This window comes from Myripristis murdjan, chromosome 12 (assembly GCF_902150065.1).
Source record: "Myripristis murdjan chromosome 12, fMyrMur1.1, whole genome shotgun sequence".
NCBI classification, from domain to species: Eukaryota; Metazoa; Chordata; class Actinopteri; order Holocentriformes; family Holocentridae; genus Myripristis; species Myripristis murdjan.
The window spans coordinates 29,830,456-29,851,501 of record NC_043991.1 but is presented as its reverse complement, the minus strand read 5'-3'; the positions used below and the strand labels follow the sequence as shown (position 1 = coordinate 29,851,501).

The following is a 21,046-nucleotide window of genomic DNA, read 5'->3' as shown; positions in this document are numbered from 1 at the left end:
CCTTGAGCATCAATTACAGCTTGACAGTGACGTCTCATGCTGTTCACAAGTCGACTTATTGTCTGCTGAGGCATGGCATCCCACTCTTCTTGAAGGGCGGCCCTCAGGACATTGAGGTTCTGGGGTACAGAGCTCCGAGCCTCTACACGGCGACTCAGCTGATCCCATAGGTTTTCTATGGGATTCAGGTCTGGAGAAAGTGCAGGCCACTCCATTTGAGGTACCCCAGTCTCCAGCAGCCGTTCCCTAATGATACGACCTCGATGAGCTGGAGCATCAAACACCTGATGTGAATTTTGCCATTAAACTCCTTGTTAGAGAACAGCAACTTGTGCAAAAAGTACTGAAACATTGAACAGTTGGACATGTGCATTTAAAAGTTTACAGAAGGTCACATTAAGTTCAATTGTAAAGGTTGTAATGCATTTTAGGTTCATACTGAAATTTCACCCGAAAGGCGAAAATCCCTAACTTTTTGTGAGTAGTGTATGTATATATATACATATACACTATATTACCAAAAGTATTCGCTCACCCATTCAAATGATCAGAATCAGGTGTCCTAATCACTTGGCCTGGCCACAGGTGTATAAAATCAAGCACTCAGGCATGCAGACTGTGAAACAAGGCATTTGTGAAAGAATGGGCCGCTCTCAGGAGCTCAGTGAATTCCAGCGTGGAACTGTCATAGGATGCCACCTGTGCAACAAATCCAGTCGTGAAATTTCCTCGCTCCTAAATATTCCACAGTCAACTGTCAGCTCTATTATAACAAAATGGAAGCGTTTGGGAACAACAGCAACTCAGCCACGAAGTGGTAGGCCACGTAAAGTGACGGAGAGGGGTCAGCGGATGCTGAAGCGCATAGTGCAAAGAGGTCGCCGACTTTCTGCACAGTCAATTGCTACAGAGCTACAAACTTCATGTGACCTTCAGATTAGCCCAAGTACAGTACGCAGAGAGCTTCATGGAATGGGTTTCCATGGCCGAGCAGCTGCAGCCAAGCCACACATCACCAAGTGCAATGCAAAGCGTCGGAGGCAATGGTGTAAAGCACGCCGCCACTGGCCTCTAGAGCAGTGGAGACGCGTTCTCTGGAGTGATGAATCACGCTTTTCCATCTGGCAATCTGATGGACGAGTCTGGGTTTGGAGGTTGCCAGGAGAACGGTACATTTCAGACTGCATTGTGCCGACTGTGAAATTTGGTGGAGGAGGAATTATGGTGTGGGGTTGTTTTTCAGGAGCTGGGCTTGGCCCCTTAGTTCCAGTGAAAGGAACTTTGAATGCTTCAGGATACCAAAACATTTTGGACAATTCCATGCTCCCAACCTTGTGGGAACAGTTTGGAGCGGGCCCCTTCCTCTTCCAACATGACTGTACACCAGTGCACAAAGCAAGGTCCATAAAGACATGGATGACAGAGTCTGGTGTGGATGAACTTGACTGGCCTGCACAGAGTCCTGACCTGAACCCGATAGAACACCTTTGGGATGAATTAGAGCGGAGACTGAGAGCCAGGCCTTCTCGACCAACATCAGTGTGTGACCTCACCAATGCGCTTTTGGAAGAATGGTCAAAAATTCCTATAAACACTCTCCTCAACCTTGTGGACAGTCTTCCCAGAAGAGTTGAAGCTGTAATAGCTGCAAAAGGTGGACCGACATCATATTGAACTCTATGGGTTAGGAATGGGATGGCACTTCAGTTCATAGTATGAGTAAAGGCAGGTGAGCGAATACTTTTGGTAATATAGTGTGTGTGTGTGTGTGTGTGTGTATGTATATATATATATATATATATATATATATATATATATATATATATATATAAAAAGTTAAAACAAGGCCAGTGACAGGCAGAATAATATGAATCATTTCGTTGTCATGGTTAATAAAGTGAGGTAAATAGCCCAATGGTAGCGCGGCGATACTTAGAGCGGTAAGGCGGCGATACTTACCGCTCTACCATTGGGGTTTCTGTACTCAAGTTGCATTTGGGCGGACTATTTATTCATGTTGATACATTACGAAAAAACGGCAGAGTCCGACTGGTTTGACAATTGACACACTGCTTTTTCCTTCACACGACGATCAATATGGATGTTTACTTTGTGGTCAATGGGGATTTTTAAGGCGCCCCTGTCCACAGGTATCAGTCTCACAATGATAATAACTAACATTTGGTCTATATCTTTCAGTGAGTGGTGAGACAGTTTTCCTGATGGATCCCCCCTCTCACGATACTGACGGCATGCCTGACCCATGTTTGAGTATGTCTTCTTTTATTAAAACACTGCATCTTATGTACGTCTGTCTCTTTTCACATTAACAACTGCAGTGTTCATCCATCTGCAGGGAGACGGCACCAGTACATCTAGGGCCCTTGATGAGGACACTGTATCTGCAGATACAGAAATGCCAGAGGTACGACCAAATATGAAATGTTTTGGATTTATCTGCATTCTACAAATTGCGTATAACCATACACCTTGCTGCAGGACGTGACTGGAACAAGAAGATCATCTGCACGGAATGAAGTAACTATTTGTATTACCTACCATCTACATAATGGACTACTCTCTGACACTTTATCTCTTTCACAGGACATCAGATCTATTTACAAACGCCATCTGCTCCTCCAAATTGAAAACGATAAACTCGATACAGAATACAAGAAACTCCAAATAAAAAAGCTGAAGCTGGAAATCAAAAAACTGGAGAAGGAAGTAAGTATAAATTTAAACACAACAGAAAGCCAAGGTTTGGACTGTATGTAATGCTTTCATTCTTTGTCTTCACAGCTTCAACTAAATGATGATGACTGATATTTTTTTTCTCCCTTTTCTTTAATGGTTAATAAATGATTTAAAAACTGAGGCACAGTCTTTCTGAAATTATACATGCAACAATCCAAATAAAAAGGATCACTCGTTAATAAATGAGGTCAAAATAACTGAGGCAGTCTTTCTGAAATTATACATGCAACAATCCAAATAAAAAGTATCACTCGTTAATAAATGACGTCAAAATAACTGAGGCACAGTCTTTCTGAAATTATAAATCCAAATAAAAAGGGATCATTCCAAAAGTGGGATGACCATGAATCCAATTGGATTAACTGAAATATGTGTTTTTGTAAAGGTCCCTCACTGTTCTCCCGTCCATGTTCTCTGGAATAGCTGGGACAATGTCCTCCCAATGCTCCTCTAGCAACATTACGGGCGTTCTCTCGCGACGTATAATGGCAATATTGTGTAAGACAGCACAGGCAATAATAATGTCACAGGCCCTGTCTGGAGTGACCCTGAGGCTCTTTAGGCACTGGAATCGTGATTTGAGCTGGCCAAATGCCATTTCTATCCATGCCCTTGTTCTTGCGTGGGCACAGTTGAATGCCCTCTCTGCATCCGTTGCTGGTTCATGGTAGGGTGTCAGCAGGTACGGCATGCATGCATAGCCTTTGTCTCCGAGCAGGACTCCATTAAACTCCCCTGCAGAATGCAAGTACTGGTTCAGTATACATGGCATTCCTATGGTTAACACAGATTAATGATCCCCTCCACACATGTATTTATCACTTATGATAATTGGATCAATTATGTGTGCCTGATACGGTTTTCCAGAAAATAACTATAATTAGCACTTGGAATTCCTTAAAATGACATACACATTTTCTCCCTCAATACAAATTCCCACATTTATGAGTGTGCAAAAAATCCTTTGGGTAGTAAGATTCTCTTGCCTTGTGCAAACCTCTGACAGTGATGATGCACGGAAGATCCTGGAATCGTGCACAGAGCCCGGCCATTTCGCCTCGATGTTAGATATCATGCAACTTGTATCGCAGATCATCTGTCAGCATAGAGGGTGACCGTCAATGATATGGCACAATTTGCTTGGTAATTTAAGATTACTCAGCAGGAATAACATGTCAGTGCTATGACATGTTTGAAAGGAAAATACCTGACTTATACACTGACACTGACACTATCTCTGTACAGTAGCCTACGTACAAGTGCCTCTTTGTGTAAGGCTGACACTGAAATGCACATCTCTGTGAACAACTGCTAAGGTAATAGGATTTACATCCAAAGAAATGTCAACATCAAAGCTAAATTAATATATTATCAGAGTTGCACATATCTTCCAGATCCTATGATTCTGCCAGACAGCTGCCCCTCATACATACCTGTACATTTAGACTGTGGAAAGATTTTCTGTTCACATAATCTGCCTCCACAGGTGCAGATGGGGCCTGGATACGGACATGGGTGCAGTCAATGGCACCTATGACATTGGGGAAGCCTGAAAGAAAGTATTATGTTAATACAGAGACATGTAAGACTATAGGCAATTTTACATTTTTTTTTTTTTTTTTTTTTATTGTGACATACCTGCAATTGAATAAAATGCCTCCTTGATCTTCTGTGTCTCCAGATGTCCAGGAAAGGTGACAAAGATATTGAGATAACTCTTGAGGGCAAGGTACACCCGACGTATTTCCCTGCACACAGTTGCCTTTGATAGGCGTTCTGCATCACCCACACTGTATAAAAATGTCCCACAGGCAAAGAAACGCAGCCCTATGCAGATTGACTGCACAGTAGTTAATGCCTGCCCAGCTGGCATTTTAACATTTATTCAACATGAGTGAACTAATGCTGAAGGCCCAACAGTGAACTAATATAGAAAATTCCGTTCCCGCTGCCGGGGGGGTGTTTCATTTTGAAACAACATCACAATATCAACATTGATTCGCTTTGTAAAATCAAAACCAAATTCAACATTGATTCACCCATGAGTTATGATGTTAATTCAGTGTTGAATAAATGTTAAAATGCCAGCTGGGTGGAAGAGGCCAATAGGTTGAATCAACATACAGATCTTGTTTATATTTCAACGTTGATTTCAAATCAAATCAAATCAAGTTTATTTCTATAGCCCTTTACAATAACCAAAAGGTACCCAAAGTGCTTTACAACTAAGTCATAAAAACAGTTCAGAAAAGCAATACATGAAAAACAATACATAATACATAAAAACAAAACGTAAGAAAAAACAGTATAAAAACAATCAAAGGGAAAGTGCTATAGTGCTGCAGGATAACTTGAGCCTGCCAGAAGTGCACAAAAAGGAGCAGAAAAGGAACAATAGGTGAATCTAAGACAGAGTGACGCTGCTTATAATTAAAATGCCAATCTAAAAAGGTAGGTCTTCAGCTTTGATTTAAATAGACCGAGTTCAGTAGTGGTGCGAATGTCGGGGGGGGAGTTTGTTCCACAATCTGGGCGCAGCAACGGCAAAAGACCGATCACCCCACTGTTTACATCTGGCTCTTGGAACTTCGAGCAGAAGCTGGCCCGAGGAACGTAGCTCCCTGCCATGATTGCGGATGGCTACCAAATCAGACAGGTAAGCGGGAGCCAGGCCATTAACGGCTTTGAAGACAAACACCAGAAGTTTAAAATCAATTCTAAAACGAACTGGAAGCCAGTGGATTTATTGATAGGTTGTCAACGTTTCCGCAGTTGTTGGCTTTATATATTATTTCAACCTTGTTTCAATGTAGAAACAACAACTGACATGTTTTAAATTATATTTCAATGTTGAACGTCGGTTGAATGCCAGCTGGGTGGCTACGGTGGGTGCGCTTTCTAATATGGGGCTCCAGCAGGCTACATATATACACAATACTGGGCCGAGTAAATCTGTATCCCTCCCACAGGTATTCATCAGAGAAGGCCAGAGGATTGCTCCTGTCTCTGAAGACTAGGAGCTGGTGGTCTGAATGCTCTGTTAACGATCCGAGCTCCTTCCTCGACAGGGTCGTCAATAAATGGGCATGCCATGGCTGGTCAGAGAGGCTGTGGTGCTTAGATTCACTGCTTATATAGGCTACACCTATGTCAACTAACCTACTGGCTTCAGGCAGAATAGAGGCGGATCATCACAAATTGCAGGTGGGAAATAGAATACGACTTTTTTTAACCTCATGTTTTTTTAAACTCTTATGTTCGACACTTGTTCCATCTGATGTATGACTTGTGCTATATGAATAAAATTTGATTGAGTAATTGATTGTATATTCGGTTGATTTCGGAGACTGACAGTGATAACACATGATTTTCATTATGTTTATTTTTATTAAGTAAACACGTACAGTACAAGCCAAAAGTATGGACACACCTTCTCATTCAAAGCGTTTTCTTTATTTTCATGACTATTTACATTGTAGATTCTCACTGAAGGAATCAAAACTATGAATGAACACATGTGGAGTTATGTACTTAACAAAAAAAGGTGAAATAACTGAAAACATGTTTTATATTCTAGTTTCTTCAAAATAGCCAACCTTTGCTCTGATTACTGCTTTGCACACTCTTGGCATTCTCTCCATGAGCTTCAAGAGGTAGTCACCTGAAATGGTTTTCACTTCACAGGTGTGCCTTATCAGGGTTAATTAGTGGAATTTCTTGCTTTATCAATGGGGTTGGGACCATCAGTTGTGTTGTGCAGAAGTCAGGTTACTACACAGCCGCCAAGGAATATTTCCTCTGGCTCATGAACTCCGAGGCCTCAGGGGAAAGGTAATTCCTCCACAACAAACAGCAAATCACACATCTTCCTGCTTGCCTAACAAACACATCAGCTGATTTGATGTGCGCCCATAAATGCCAAGTCTTGTTTGTATGTTTTCATATTGCTGTGTCACAATATGATTGTCTTTTTCTTTCTTTTACAGCAAGAAAAGGCAAGAGGAGCAGTGAGAGTTTCCTCATGGAATCCACGTGTGTGCTGCACAACTCAATGGAATAAAAAGCCATATTGCTTTGCATGTTGTTACGTCATCCGTGTATAAAGTTGGAAAACTTTTGTTTACTACACTGTGTGATACAAAGGTACAAAAACTTCCCTAAATTAATGGTGCACCAGAGAAGTTCTGAAACTGAGACAATTTTCCTACAAATTATTTTCTATATTTTCAATGCAAAAACAAGAACACAACATTTTTAAAAACTCAGGTGACACGCATTTAAATGGTAATGGACACCTTTATTTATACTGTAGGTTATGCATGAATTGTTTGAATAATGTTTTGAATAATAATGCCATACCAGTCACTGCCATCCACATTCAAATGTCTACTTATTGTGACTGTTTGATATTAATAGCCCAGTATAACAATAAAAGGTTGTGGACAGAGAGGAAAAGCAGGAAAAGCAAGAGGAGGAAACAGAATTTCCAGAATTTCCCTGGTTGGAATCAATAAAGTCTATCTATCTATCTATCTATCTATCTATCTATCTATCTATCTACCTACCTACCTACCTACCTACCTACCTACCTATCTACCTATCTATCTATCTATCTATCTATCTATCTATCTATCTATCTATCTATCTATCTATCTATCTACCTACCTACCTACCTATCTATCACAAACAAATAAAGGATGGACAAAGAAATAGAAAACGTAGCATTCCTGCCCGGCACCACCAGCCTTAGACCCTCACAGCATGCAAGGAAAAACTCCCAAGGAAGACTTGTTTGTCATGGAAGAAACCTTGGATGGGCCAAGTCAGAGAGGGATCCCCCACCAGGACGGCTGGGCACGCACTACACTAGTGGACAGTGAAAAGACAGAAGGAGAGCGAGAGAAAGAGCAAGAGGATGTCCTCATTTCCGATGGCTGGTGGTCCTGGTCTTGATGATACATTTTCTCCCCCGTGGCAAGGCATCGGTTTCTCAACCTCATGAAGATAGCCTGGAAAGAGACAAAACCAAACAAAGACGCAGACAAACAGACAGACGGGGTCTCGATGATGCACTTCTCCTGGCCGCAGTCGTTCCTCGTCTGGTCCCAGATCTTCACAAAGAGAAAAAGAACATTTGACTGACTCAGTGTGGTCATAATGGAGGGCTGGGACTGGCAGCTCCTGCAGTCAGCCAGTCATGGCTGAGCAAAGAGAGACAAAAAGAGAGAGACAGACGCAGACAGACAGACAAAGAGAGAAAGAGCAAGAGAAAGACAGATGCAGACACACAGAAAAAGAGACAGACTGAAGGAGACAGAAAAACAGAGAGAAATACAACAGAGACAGAGACAGGAAAACAAGGCAGAAACACGTACCTGTGGCATGTGTGATTACTCTGGAATCTCAATGACCACATCGTTGTTGCTGCAGTCGGATGCGTCTTCCATTTCTGCCACCAGCTCCTCCTCTTCAGCTTGGCCACACTCTGTGTTAACGCCCATGTCCACTATGCAGTGACGGCTGTTGCTGATGTTGTAATGCAGAGCCGCAGCTTTCCTCTGTCGGTGAAACGTGACGCAGGCAGTGAACGTGACCAACACGAGGAGAGTGAGGAACATGGCGGTAACCAAAGGCACAAGCAGGTAGATCAAGTCCTGGTCCTTCTTCACCCGCAGGAGATACTGGAACACCATCTTGTAATGCGGTTTGCCTTTGACTGTCTCCATGGTGTGACAGGAGTAGAGGCCAGCGTCCGCTTCGGTGGGCTTCTCGATGAGCAGACCCTGCTTGAGTACAGTGTGGCGGGGGCCGGGGGAGATGATGCGGCCATGGTACCACCAGGACACAGGCAGGTTGCTGTCCACAGAACAGGGGAGGAGCTGGGAGATACCGACGGTGAGGGGGATGTCGAATGGCCTGGTGTTGAGCATGACTGCAGAAACACACAAACACACAGAGTCAGTGCGTGTCAAGGTCCACTTCAAGAATATGCCCCTGTTGTTTTTCGTCTGGAGTTTACAGGTATATTTTTAGCTGAAAAATGTATGGAAGTGAATATTCAACTTACTGTCAGATTTTGGGCACATGCTCACATCTCCATCAGCAATATCCTGAATCCTGGGAGAAGAGGACACGGTTAAAAGGACACATTACAGAAGGAGTTGTTGGAAACACAAGAGGACTCAGAGCTTATACTTACACGGATCCAGACTGCAAGCCAGCAACAGACGTGCACCGCTGCTGGACCATGTCCCAACCACAGTACGGGTCTCGGGCCAGGACACAGTCCGAACAGAACTTGTAGCGGCTGCAGTCCCTGGTGTTCAGCTGTATGATCTCGTCGTTGAATCCGGTGTACAGCTGGCCCTGAAGAAACACAACACACGTGTATTGATAAATTGTCCGCATTGTGCCCACATGCTGTCCACACGTCTTGCTTGCATTTGGTCCAAATTCATGCAAGATCTGATCTCAGAGCGTACAGATCTGATCTCAGAGCGTACAGACTTCATAGTTACTGTGTCCTGGCATGATTGAATGATACAAGTCACACTGAAAAGAAAAGTGTAAGCAACGCCTTAGTAGACGGGCTTATTCTTCTGTTTTTATACACAAAAAAGTTCATCAGCACAAAGCCCCTTGAAGCAAGTGCAGAAGAGTGCAACAAGCCATCCTGCCACAGTCAGTTTGCATCCTCTATGAATCAGTCAGTGCAGAGTGTTTGTGTGCTGTGATCAGCCTTACAGTGGAGGAGGACAGCTGGAGAAAGTCGATGGGGTGGGGAGCCTGAAACAGCTGCAGCTCTTCCAACACCCGGCCATCCTCTCCATTCAGCTTCACAGCTTTCTGCAGCCAGCCGGAGTCTGAGGGAGAAAGGGACCGAGAATGAGTTTTTCTAAAAAAGCCAAAAGTGAAACTCCTTAACTCTCTTTCAGTGTGAATGTTGTACACATGCTAGTGGCATACCTGTGCCTATGAGCATAACTGGATGCTCTTCTCCGTTCAGCGCTGTTACCCGGTCCACAACAATCTTGGTAAATGTTGTGTCGCTTTGAACCAAAAGAGGCCCTCCGGTCAGTGGTCGGACAACTGTCGCCATCAGATGGTTTTCCTTGACAAACTGGAGGGTCTCCTTTGGGAGGTCCAGAGAACTTTGGAAGCCTCTGGCCCTCATGGCATCGTTAATGCACTGGAACAACAAGACACAGGCAGATTAGGACCCAGCAGAAAACAGCATTGGTACTGGCCAGTGGTCACATGGAAACGTTAAATAAGACAAAGCCCAAAACCAGCTGCTTGTATAGTTGTTTTTTTTTATTCTGTACACTTACAGCTCCTGGACGGGGGTATGGCAGCTCCTCTTCGAGTGGTGATGAACCATATTCACTCCAAAAAGGGCCGTTGAACGCTCTGATGATGTCTGAGACTTTGTACGCGCACACGGCAGACTGGCTGCATGAATCCCTGTCATGGATTCAGAACAAAGCTCTCATTATACCTTGCTCTATGATACATTTACAGCTGTTTCGATTTCTAGGCTACATCTTGTGTTACTGTGCTAAGTAACTATGCTCATCCACATGTACAAAGAGGCACTCTAATAGTAATAAGCAACAAAGTGATGGCTAGGGCTAAAGGCCTCTTGACTGTAATCCTAGGTAACTGTTTACTTCTAAAATGTTCAGTTCATAAAGACTGGGACGGTCAAAGGAGCCTTTGCCAGAGATTCTTCATCTGTGAACATCATCATCTCCCTCTTCCATTAAAATGAACAAGGCTACAGTCAAACCCTGCTGCTCCTGACTGCCACAGCGCCACAGTGAGACGAGACGAAGGAAGACAACTCACGACTGAGAGGTGAAGGTGGCATAAAAGACGCTGTTCCTCCAGTCATGTTGGTCTTTCAGGAGGTAAACGTCCTGGACCAGGCTAGGAAGCGCCCCTTGGCCGATGGGACAATCCAGCCGAGCCTTTAGAAATGACGTCCATCTCGACATGAGGGCTTTTCGCCCCCCGATGTCACCCTAGGACGACACACACACAGTTAGTTCCATCAGCTGGATTTACACTGGCAGCTGAAGCAGGTTTAACTCCACTCCCAGATTACATGGGTTAATTTGCTGTATCAAATGACTTCGTTGTTACCTTGCAAACACGTGCAACCCTTGACACCAGAGTGCGATCTCTCTCCAAAGCCTTCTCAGTGAAGAAGAGGAAAATGCTGTCGTCTTCACCCTCCTCACTATTTGTTCCGGTTTCAACGAGGCTCATGGATGCAAAGGTGGGATCTGGAATCACAACAGCACACAGAAAACGCAACATTTAGCACCGAGGTCTGGCAACACCTGAAATCTGACTCAAGACAAACTGAGGCGTGCTGAAATATGAATACAAGGTTTACATGCTGAGACAGTTGAAGAGCTTACCATTCAGCCAGGATCCTGACGAATCTGTTTTAATCGTTTTCGGTCCACTTTTCTGGACCACTGGCTGTGTGCCCCAGAAGTCGGTGAATGTGGCCGAGTACAGCGTGTCTTCTGTGTGGTCAAAAAGGAGGAGTTAAAAATCATCAGTACAGTCAAAATCACAGTCCATCTCATATATTTCTCAAACTGAACAGGGCTGTCAGACCAGGGGCCACAGATACTCAAAAGCTGCAGATTTTTCTCTGAACCAGAGACTACACCAGCTCATTTCACTGTTTACGTCTTCCACTCTGAATTCACACAGAGAAACAGCACTATTGTACTTACCAACCAAAAGGGAGGTGTGGCGCTGGTTGGGCTCAAGAGGGACTTTGCCTGTTCCAAAATCTCGGCGGTTCTCCATGACCAGGTGGCTGTTGTTAAATGACTGATGGAGGAGAAGTTGGTGTTTAATTTTCACTCTGCTCAATCTACCAGTCCTCCAATTTCATGCCAAGTCAGTGTGTTGTACTCACCATGTAGTCACACGAGGGGCTGAACGCATTGGTTCCACACACGTACAGATTGCCATCATCAGTTCTGTGCATGGATTTGATGTAGTTGTCGCACTCCTTTGGAATAAACCATGGAATCAGTGAAAATTGGATCAAACTTCAGAAGTGGTGTTTTCTGACAAAGGTGCACTCATCACTGACGATTCATCAGTCATTCACTTCTTACCTTGATGTCCCCATGTTCCATCAGGCAGTTTTGTCTGGCTGATGGACTCACCAGCCACTGGGTCTGGAAAAAACAAGAAATCAAGATGTTCAAAAAACCCCACATTTTGTAAAATCTCTCAACTGTCTGGAATTCAATTACATGAGGGGACTATGACCTCAAAATGCTGAATCAGCCCCACAGTTTATGTCCTCCCCTATACATATATGTGCTACTAGCAAATAAAGGTCTTTATTGTTAAGTGGGTGGATGCTGAGATAGTTGGGACTGTAGGTATACGTATACCCCCACAAATGTGTTTGTTTACACTCAGGTGGTGTGTGTAGGTGTAAATTTATAGTAACACTGACCAGGGAAACTTAACATAGACCAGATCTGATTTTTATATGTGCATGTTCAATAGTATAACTTCAGTGGCTCAATGTAAGACTAAATATTGTAATATATACTTTATTATTTCTTCAGTCCCACAACTCTACACTGTGAAATTATTATCTGCTATGCCATGCAGGTCTGCAGTTGCTCCGTTTATGCTCCTGTTTAACTGACAGTGTTTTATTGTAGAGAAAACTTCAGTAAAGTGTTAATCACAATAAAAAGAAGCAGGATCTTACCTTGCCGATCATTTCGCTGATGTCACTCATGTTTAGAGACAGCACCATCTCTCTGCCTCCAACAAGGAGTTGTCCAAGGTCTTCTCTCGCCAGCATGGAGCTCAGGTTTGTGAAACCAGCCCCACTAAATTTTTTCATAGGTACATCTAAACCAGGAAAAAAAAAAAAAAAAAAGACAGAATATGATGAGAAGTCATTTCACCCTGCAGAGCCTTTTAATTAGACTTTTAATATTCCTGCATGTTGCATGGTCATCTGATATGTATAGTCTATTGTCTCCATGCAGAATGATCAGTATACAGACTGCTGCACATAAAGTAGTGATATGTGTGTGTGGACTTCAGTCCCTCCAAGGTGCTGAGGATTTCTTACTGTAGAATGGGACACTCCTCCTTGGTGGGTTCTTCCTCAAGGAGTTTTCTCCACTCACGATGAGGAGGAGCAAGATGAAGAATGTAAAGAGCTTCATCTTGTTGTTGTCACCTTAAGGTGGGAGAACACAACAAAACACAACAAGGTCAGTCAAAGGCCGCACAAGTCCAGACTCTGCACACTCACATGGTCTGTTGGTGGCAGCATGGCTGTGTTTCTCTCTAAAGAGCAAAACAGCTCTACAGGAGGTGGGTGAACATTTGCAGCCGAGAGCGTTTCATATTTAACATCAAATAAAATATGTTGACTGTTAGAAATGACTTCCATGCCGTGTGTCTGCACTCAGGCCATGGAACGGGGCAAGGGAGTAACTTTGTCTAGAGCGCCAACATAGGTAGAGCCGGCACTGTCTGCACTACACACTCACTCCCTGTTTCCAGATGACAGTAATGTAGTGATGGGAATTCCGGCTCTTTTTAGAGAACTGGCTCTTTTGGCTCGGCTCACTAAAAAGAGACGGCTCTTTCGGCTCCCAAGCGGCTCTTCAGATTTTTTTGTTGCTTAAATTAATTTATTACCAACAATAATGTAAAATTATGCGCAAAATGAATTACTATTGTAAAAAAACGTGTTATGTTTTTTTTTTTTAATTTTATATGTTTATTATATAAATATGCCTTTATTTATTCACTCTACATACTGCTACAAAAAATATATTATAAAATACATAAACAAACTTTTAACTATTTACAGTTGAATTGAATTGCTGTAGACACTGCAGCAGCAGCAGTTGCAGTAGACACTTCACTTTCATTAATATCAGATTCGATTGCTTGCGTTTTTTCTTCCCATTGCACTGATGGCTGGACAGTTGTCATGTGCCTGTGCAGGTTGTTTGTGGAGCCGGGTCATAAGAGATTTTTTTTTTCTTGCAGACTCTACACTCTGCCTTGCTAAATGAGTCCAGATTTTACTCCTTTTCCTGCTGTCACTCATTTTCTTAAATAGGCTACACCTTTCCAGCGCGTTTGTGTTGTCTCTCCTTGTGGCCCCTTGCTCTCTTTCTCTCTCGTCTCCCTCCCTCCTGTTCGTGTGTGTGTGTGTGTGTGTGTGTGTGTGTGTGTGTGTGTGTGTGTGTGTGTGTGTGTGTGTAACTGCCGCTCCGAAGTGAAGCGCTCAGCGCAGACAGACGGCACCCCACACCTTGACCAATCAAGTGCGGCTTTCGCAGAAAAAATAACCAATCGGCTCCCGAAAAAAAAAACGGCTCCTGATCAGGAGCCGTCACTATAATTCAGTACTCAACCCAGAGTGGATTATGACTTCGATCTAGTTGCTTACCTGTAGTTAAATCTCTGTATTTCTATCAGAGGTTTCCTTCAGTTAGTCGCTCTGATGTTCTCTCCTTGAACGCTTGGTCCAAAATGAGCCAGTCTCCTAACTTCTGATCCTTTTACATCATTTCAGCAGAACTTTCGGCTCTGTTACGCGACCGTGACGTCGCTGCGTTCGGCTTTGTTGCGTCACAGAGACCACAGGCGCGCGCTGACACGAGCGTTCCACGACTGTCCACAATGTCCATAACGGTAAAGTTAGCAATCTAACCATAATAACCTAAATAAATGACATTCATGAGCACCAGAGCAGAGTGATCATCCTTTGGGAGTTGGGAACATGCATTCTCTGTCATTGAACGTGTGGCCCAAAATCCCTGTGGAACAAATGAAAGCTGTTTGCAAAAAGTGGCAAAAATTAAGCCTATCCGTCATCACTAAATATGTCAAATAATCAATCAATATATCAACAAAAATCACTTCATGTCTCTGCTTGCCAAATGTTTGGGAAAGATATGACAGTCAAATAGGCCTTGGCTGCATGATTCCAAATAGCTTGTGTGAGCTGGTGGGAAGATTTTATCAACCACTCCATTGTTAAAGGAGAAACCCATTCTAAAGCACAAGATCCAGATAAACAAATAAATAACTGTGTCTGTGCCTTACCTGGGCCATGTTGTGTAATGGTGCATTCTCCCTCCTAAAAACTGGCATAGCAGACAAACAAAAAGCCTTAATAAACTCTGTTTATTTTAAACTACATGGTAGCACATAAAGCAGCTGCAACCATCAAAGACCCATCTGGAGGTAACTTATATCTTTTTATATCTGATCAGAGAGGGAGCAGTCCAACTGAGTCAAATATGCATTCAGAGCTACAGGGCTTTGTGTTACTTTGCCCAGTGTTAGAGACCATTAGAGAGCTACGCAGCTTCAGCAACAAAGTGACTTGACTTTGGTCTAACACGGAAAGAGATGGGTCAAAATGTCCAGAGTTATGCTTTGAAGTACCTGAAGCTTGTCTGAAGCTTGTCTGACTCTGACAGGTGAGACAGGATCATTTATGAGGAGAGAGGCCATGACACTGGTGGAAAAAGGTCTCAGTGCGTCCAGTTGCATGTGTTTTGATTCAGTGGTGAAATGCTTGAGAAATTATTTGCCAGTGCCGATGATTTTCACACAAAATCTGCTGCCAAACAATGAACCACACTAAATGACCACACCAACACATTTTCCTCCTGTGTGGTGTTCATATTTTTGTTACTCTTCCAGTGTTGGTTATTCAGCCAGGGTCTGGTAGACCCACTGCATTTTGGGGTTTTTAATTCAACACAAGCAAAAAAAATGTATGTTCAAATTCTCAACAGATGTTTACTTCATCGCAATTACAAGCACTATAAACAGCATATGTGGTCCTTTACCTTTGTTAGATAACATTTATGAAGTGCTCCTCGTCTTTTGTTTGTTTTTTCAATAAAAAAGAAAATGAATAATCAAGATATGAGTGGAAAAAAGATTTTTCCACTCATTTTTTACAAATGAAGCAATATTTTTCATAACTGTGGGTTCTTATAACTGCTGCAACACATTCAGGTCCGTTTACACAACACAAGCTGAACACACACCGTAACCATGTCAGTCTAGACAACAGATCAGCCCCACTGAACACACTGCCTGTTCACACCAGCCTACACAACACATTAGGGGCAGAGTTTTCCTTTGTGCGTGTTGCATATGTACAGTACATTCATGCTTGGTCACATTGTGGGAAATAAGTCTGAACTTATATTTCCGAACACGGACATGGTGCTACATAATTAATTTTGAATTTAATTGAATTAAATATGTGATGTCAGGGTGACAATATACAGTACAAGCCAAAAGTATGGACACACCTTCTCATTCAAAGCGTTTTCTTTATTTTCATGACTATTTACATTGTAGATTCTCACTGAAGGAATCAAAACTATGAATGAACACATGTGGAGTTATGTACTTAACAAAAAAAGGTGAAATAACTGAAAACATGTTTTATATTCTAGTTTCTTCAAAATAGCCACCCTTTGCTCTGATTACTGCTTTGCACACTCTTGGCATTCTCTCCATGAGCTTCAAGAGGTAGTCACCTGAAATGGTTTTCACTTCACAGGTGTGCCTTATCAGGGTTAATTAGTGGAATTTCTTGCTTTATCAATGGGGTTGGGACCATCAGTTGTGTTGTGCAGAAGTCAGGTTACTACACAGCCGACAGCCCTATTGGACAACTGTTAAAATTCATATTATGGCAAGAACCAATCAGCTAACTAAAGAAAAACGAGTGGCCATCATTACTTTAAGAAATGAAGGTCAGTCAGTCCGGAAAATTGCAAAAACTTTAAATGTGTCCCCAAGTGGAGTCGCAAAAACCATCAAGCGCTACAACGAAACTGGCACACATGAGGACCGACCCAGGAAAGGAAGACCAAGAGTCACCTCTGCTTCTGAGGACAAGTTCATCCGAGTCACCAGCCTCAGAAATCGCAAGTTAACAGCAGCTCAGATCAGAGACCAGATAAATGCCACACAGAGTTCTAGCAGCAGACCCATCTCTAGAACAACTGTTAGAGGAGACTGCGCCAATCAGGCCTTCATGGTCAAATAGTTGCTAGGAAACCACTGCTAAGGAGAGGCAACAAGCAGAAGAGATTTGTTTGGGCCAAGAAGGAGAGTGATGGAGTGCTGCGGCAGATGACCTGGCCTCCACAGTCACCGGACCTGAACCCAATTGAGATGGTTTGGGGTGAGCTGGACCGCAGAGTGAAGGCAAAGGGGCCAACAAGTGCTAAACACCTCTGGGAACTCCAGTCGTCCAGTAGGTGGCACTGTCGTGAAAAACAAGGGGTCTAGAATCGTCCAGTAGGTGGCAGTGTCGCGAATCATCCAGTAGGTGGCACTATCGCGAAAAACAAGGGGTCTAGAACTGCGGGTCCAGAACTGCGGGTCTAAATCTGCAGTCTCCGGGTCTGCAGACACATACTATTGGAAAGATGTAGTGTTTCCATTTGCCTTACAATACAACTGCAGCACTGAGGATCTACAATATGAGATCCCCCAGCTTAAGCAAATTCTTGAGAGGAAGCAAACTAGTGGTCAGGAAACACCAAGTGATTCTCTGAAATCGGTGCACTTTGTGTCCCACAGGTTTTCCTCAAAGATTGTCATATAAAGTAAACCACAAAATGCATTTTAAAACAAGAAATGGAAAGATCCATGTGTCTTTGCATTATAACACATGAACATATTTTAAAAATCATGTTTTGAAAAATTTTATGGGTTGCTGAGGCGTAGAGGTCAGCAAAATGAGCACATCCCCACTGTCCAAAGTTTCTTTTTCATTGAATATAAAACAAATAAAAATAGCCAGTAACCACAATTTTTTTCTGCTAATATAATCATTTGACTGTCTACTTTAACCTAAATAAAAGAAATGAGAAAAATGCATGAATTATTTATAAAATAGCACTATTTAATCACGTCCCCCAGTTTTGTTCAACCCCATAACAGCCCAGAAATGAAAAAGGGAAAAAAAAAGGAAAAAAACTGTTGCTGAGGTTGTTGTAGGGAAAGTAGTTAAGAAATACAGGCTGCAGAAGTGGTCTGAGAAAGCACTAGGCTTTTCAAAGAAACGCAGGACCTTGTGTGAGAATGAAGACCTGAGTAATAACTCCACCAGACAAGCTTACAACAGGTACACTGATAAATCTCTGAGCAAGGTGAAGACATTCTACACAAGAGATGATGTGAGTCGGATGACGACGGGGAAAAAGCAAACAATAACAAAGAAGAAAATTAAAATGCAAAAACGATTCCTTGTACACGATGAAAAACCTTCACAGGAAGTTTCTGGCAGAAAACAACACCAGTCACATTTCGTACGCCTCATTTTGCCGGCTGCGACTGTTTTGGGTTGTCCACCCCTCCCTTTCAGACCGTGACACATGCCAGTGCAGGTTACATGAGAATCTGGGCTTTCTGGCTGACAAGCTTTGTCAGCTTAAGCTTATTGAAACATCTAATTTAGAGTCTCACAGAACTTGTTTGCTGTGATGTTGGTAGCAAGGCCTGCATGTATGGAGAATGGAGGATTGCAAGAGCAGAATCGTTCCCCTCTCAAGCTCATACAATGGCGCACAGAAGGTGACCTACATGCAGTGGGCCAAAGAAGACAAAGCAAAATCAAATGATGAAGAGAGCTGTCTCAAAAATAACAGTAAAAAAAAACAAACATTGAGAGCATTCAAGAGGAGCTTGGAGAGAAGTTCCACACACACCTCACCAAGTTTAAGAGGCATCTCTTCAACATCAGGCAACAGTATGCCTACTACTGTGGACTGCGCAGCTGCATGGCCAATGAAGAATGCCTTATCCACGTTGACTTCTGAGAAGTACAGCACTGAAATTCAGTCAGTACACTTTGGATCATCCCACCAACAGGCCACACTTCACACAGGGGTCATCAATTAGCTACTCATGTCTGTCATCCATCCTAGAGCAACAAGGCGGTACGAGCCCCACACAACATGTCCAAAAAGCCAACAACACAACAAACACAACACTGTATACATCCATAGTGGGCCAAAAAAAAATTAACAACTCTGAAACTCAAACTATGATGGATGACAGAGATGAGTAGCTAATTTAACACACCTGCTCTGCACTACAGCCGATAAATCAGTGCAAGCACCGTCTTGTAATTCACACTGATGAAGGCCGGATGGCCGAAAGCGCTCTGTTGTGCAAATGCTTGAAAAGCCTGAATAAAAGATTTCACTAGCTGATGGACAGACCTGTGTGCGACCCACAACTTTTCTTTTTTTCTGTGATATTCGCTTGGACTGCGCACCAGAGGGTAAGAGCGCAGTGGCAACCCTGCACGTTAGTTTTTAAACAATGTTAAATAATACATTTATGATATGTTTATTTCCTTGTGTTTGTTTTAATGAATTAATTTGCCTATTCACTCGCTTGCGCAGCCTACACATGCTAATACCAAGAGGATAGGCTGATGGAAAAGGATAAAGCAATTCCTTTGTCAACGGCATGATGCGGATGATGTTGAGTTGTTGCATTTGGAAAAGAATGCAGATTTCATAAGAGCCATCCTTCTTTTTCCTTACGCCTCATCAATACTAATGCCCCAACCCTGGTACCCAGGGTCAGTTTCAATTTAATTAAATGTTGTCATTCATTCAACCCTGTTACAGTGTGTTCAACCCTGTTACTTGATACATTGTCATACTTTTTTTGATAATAATAACAAATATTAGATAAATGTTTGTTGAACTGTATGCAAAGTTTAGAGGACAAGTAGAAAATAAAAGAAAACCTAATCTAATGTTTATGTTAACGTATATTTTCATGATTTATGAAGACCACTTGTACATTAAGTTGCCATATCCTACTTGACAGTCAAATTATTATTTAGAATCAAATAAAATATACTTACAATAGGTTATTTTACACAGGTGATTACCAAGGCACTGATAGAATTTGTTTTAATATGTTTTAAAATTATAATCATACAGGAATCAAATTGTCCTGTTACGGGGTTGAATTTAAAACATCCTAAGTGACAAAGAAATTCCTAAAAATGTTTGGGATTTAATGCCTAAGGTGGGAAAATGTATTTTCTCAGAGGTTCAAATAATCCTTCATCAGATGCAATGTTCAGAAACACAATTTTTGTGGTATATTTTTCACTAACCAGAGAACCCAATGTGCACTGAATTCAGAGAATCACACCAAAGAGTTTAATAGAGCTCACTGTCTCTCTGGAGCCATATAAGGAGGTCTTCCACCAGATGATTAAACTGTAAAAAATTGCACTTGCATTACCTGTGAGCACTGCATCCTGTGAGCGCAGTTTTTCTGTGCTAAAGTTATCAAAGCTGCCATGAGAAGCACCGTGACTGATGAGCAATTTAGGGGTGCTAAGTGTAGAATCAAGAAGAGCTAGGGCCATAAATCTTGATGACTTTGTGGATGTGTTTGCAAAAAAAACACAGCAACAGGCAAATAAAACTGTTCTGAAACAAACTGTATAGCCTGGTAATCATAATCAGAGACTACTAATCCCTGGTGGGAAATTCTTCTTGTAAATCTAATTCTTTTTGTATTAAATTAAGCAAATATATGAGTGTTTGTTAAACATACTGTATAGCCTGGTAATCAGAATCAGAAAGACTATTGATCCCTGGTGGGAAATTCTTGTTACATAAAGCAAAGATACGAGTGTTTCTGTACTTGCTTCTGTTTGTATCTGCCAGTACCTGCTTTTTTCCAGTAACTGTTTTGATGACAATAAATGTATACCTTTTAAATTAAGCTGTATGTGTCTTTTTAAGGAAAAGGATACCTAGCCTATTTTAAAAACAATGAATTGCCTAACACATATACATAACACAATAAAATAAGATTGTTGTGGAACTCAAAATGTTAACTGTACTGTTATTAGTCTATGCACATTAGATCATTAGTAACATTAACTGTAACACAATAAACAAAAGTATCAGTAGGCATTTCCTTAAGTCTTTCTGATTGTTTTCTAATAGCCTGTATACTACAACAGTATGATAACATTCTGAAATGATGGCTTTTAGTTTTGGTGTGCCACCCCAAGATTTTGAGTGGCCCCATCTGGCCACCCCTATGAAAAATTTCTGGAGGCGCCCCTGCCAGCATGATAAAACATGTCTGCAAATCAGCAGTATCTCTTTTAACCAAGTCATATCAAGTTTCCAAGCCACTAACACCTTTAGTCAAATCAAATGGGTTTTACATGGTA

The 21,046-nt window shown here is 42.2% G+C and overlaps 1 protein-coding gene and 1 pseudogene across 1 annotated transcript; both read right to left on the bottom strand.

Moving 5' to 3' along the window:
• Positions 1–3,115: 3,115 nt before the first annotated feature.
• On the bottom strand, positions 3,116–5,850 carry LOC115368620 (putative nuclease HARBI1; annotated as a pseudogene).
• A 2,297-nt stretch (positions 5,851–8,147) lies between these two features.
• LOC115368619 (semaphorin-4E-like) lies at positions 8,148–14,471 on the bottom strand. Its single transcript, XM_030064815.1, has 15 exons — positions 14,378–14,471; positions 12,890–13,000; positions 12,518–12,663; positions 11,904–11,966; positions 11,699–11,794; positions 11,511–11,610; positions 11,184–11,294; positions 10,903–11,045; positions 10,606–10,781; positions 10,089–10,221; positions 9,724–9,946; positions 9,502–9,620; positions 8,957–9,123; positions 8,825–8,874; positions 8,148–8,689 (listed from the first exon to the last, which is right to left on the bottom strand). The coding sequence occupies exons 1-15, from the start codon at positions 14,469–14,471 to the stop codon at positions 8,148–8,150; spliced, it is 2,274 nt and encodes a 757-aa protein (XP_029920675.1).
• Between the last annotated feature and the right edge of the window lie 6,575 nt (positions 14,472–21,046).

What these genes read in the sequence shown, in the direction of transcription:
- LOC115368619 (XM_030064815.1), bottom strand. Translation starts at nt 14,471, where the DNA reads ATGGACATTGTGGACAGTCGTGGAACGCTCGTGTCAGCGCGCGCCTGT. An exon ending in GTCAGGATCCTGGCTGAATG is followed by an intron (nt 11,046 to 11,183) that starts GTAAGCTCTTCA and finishes TTGTGATTCCAG; the next exon opens with ATCCCACCTTTGCATCCATG. An exon ending in GGCTTGCAGTCTGGATCCGT is followed by an intron (nt 8,875 to 8,956) that starts GTAAGTATAAGC and finishes CTCTTCTCCCAG; the next exon opens with GATTCAGGATATTGCTGATG.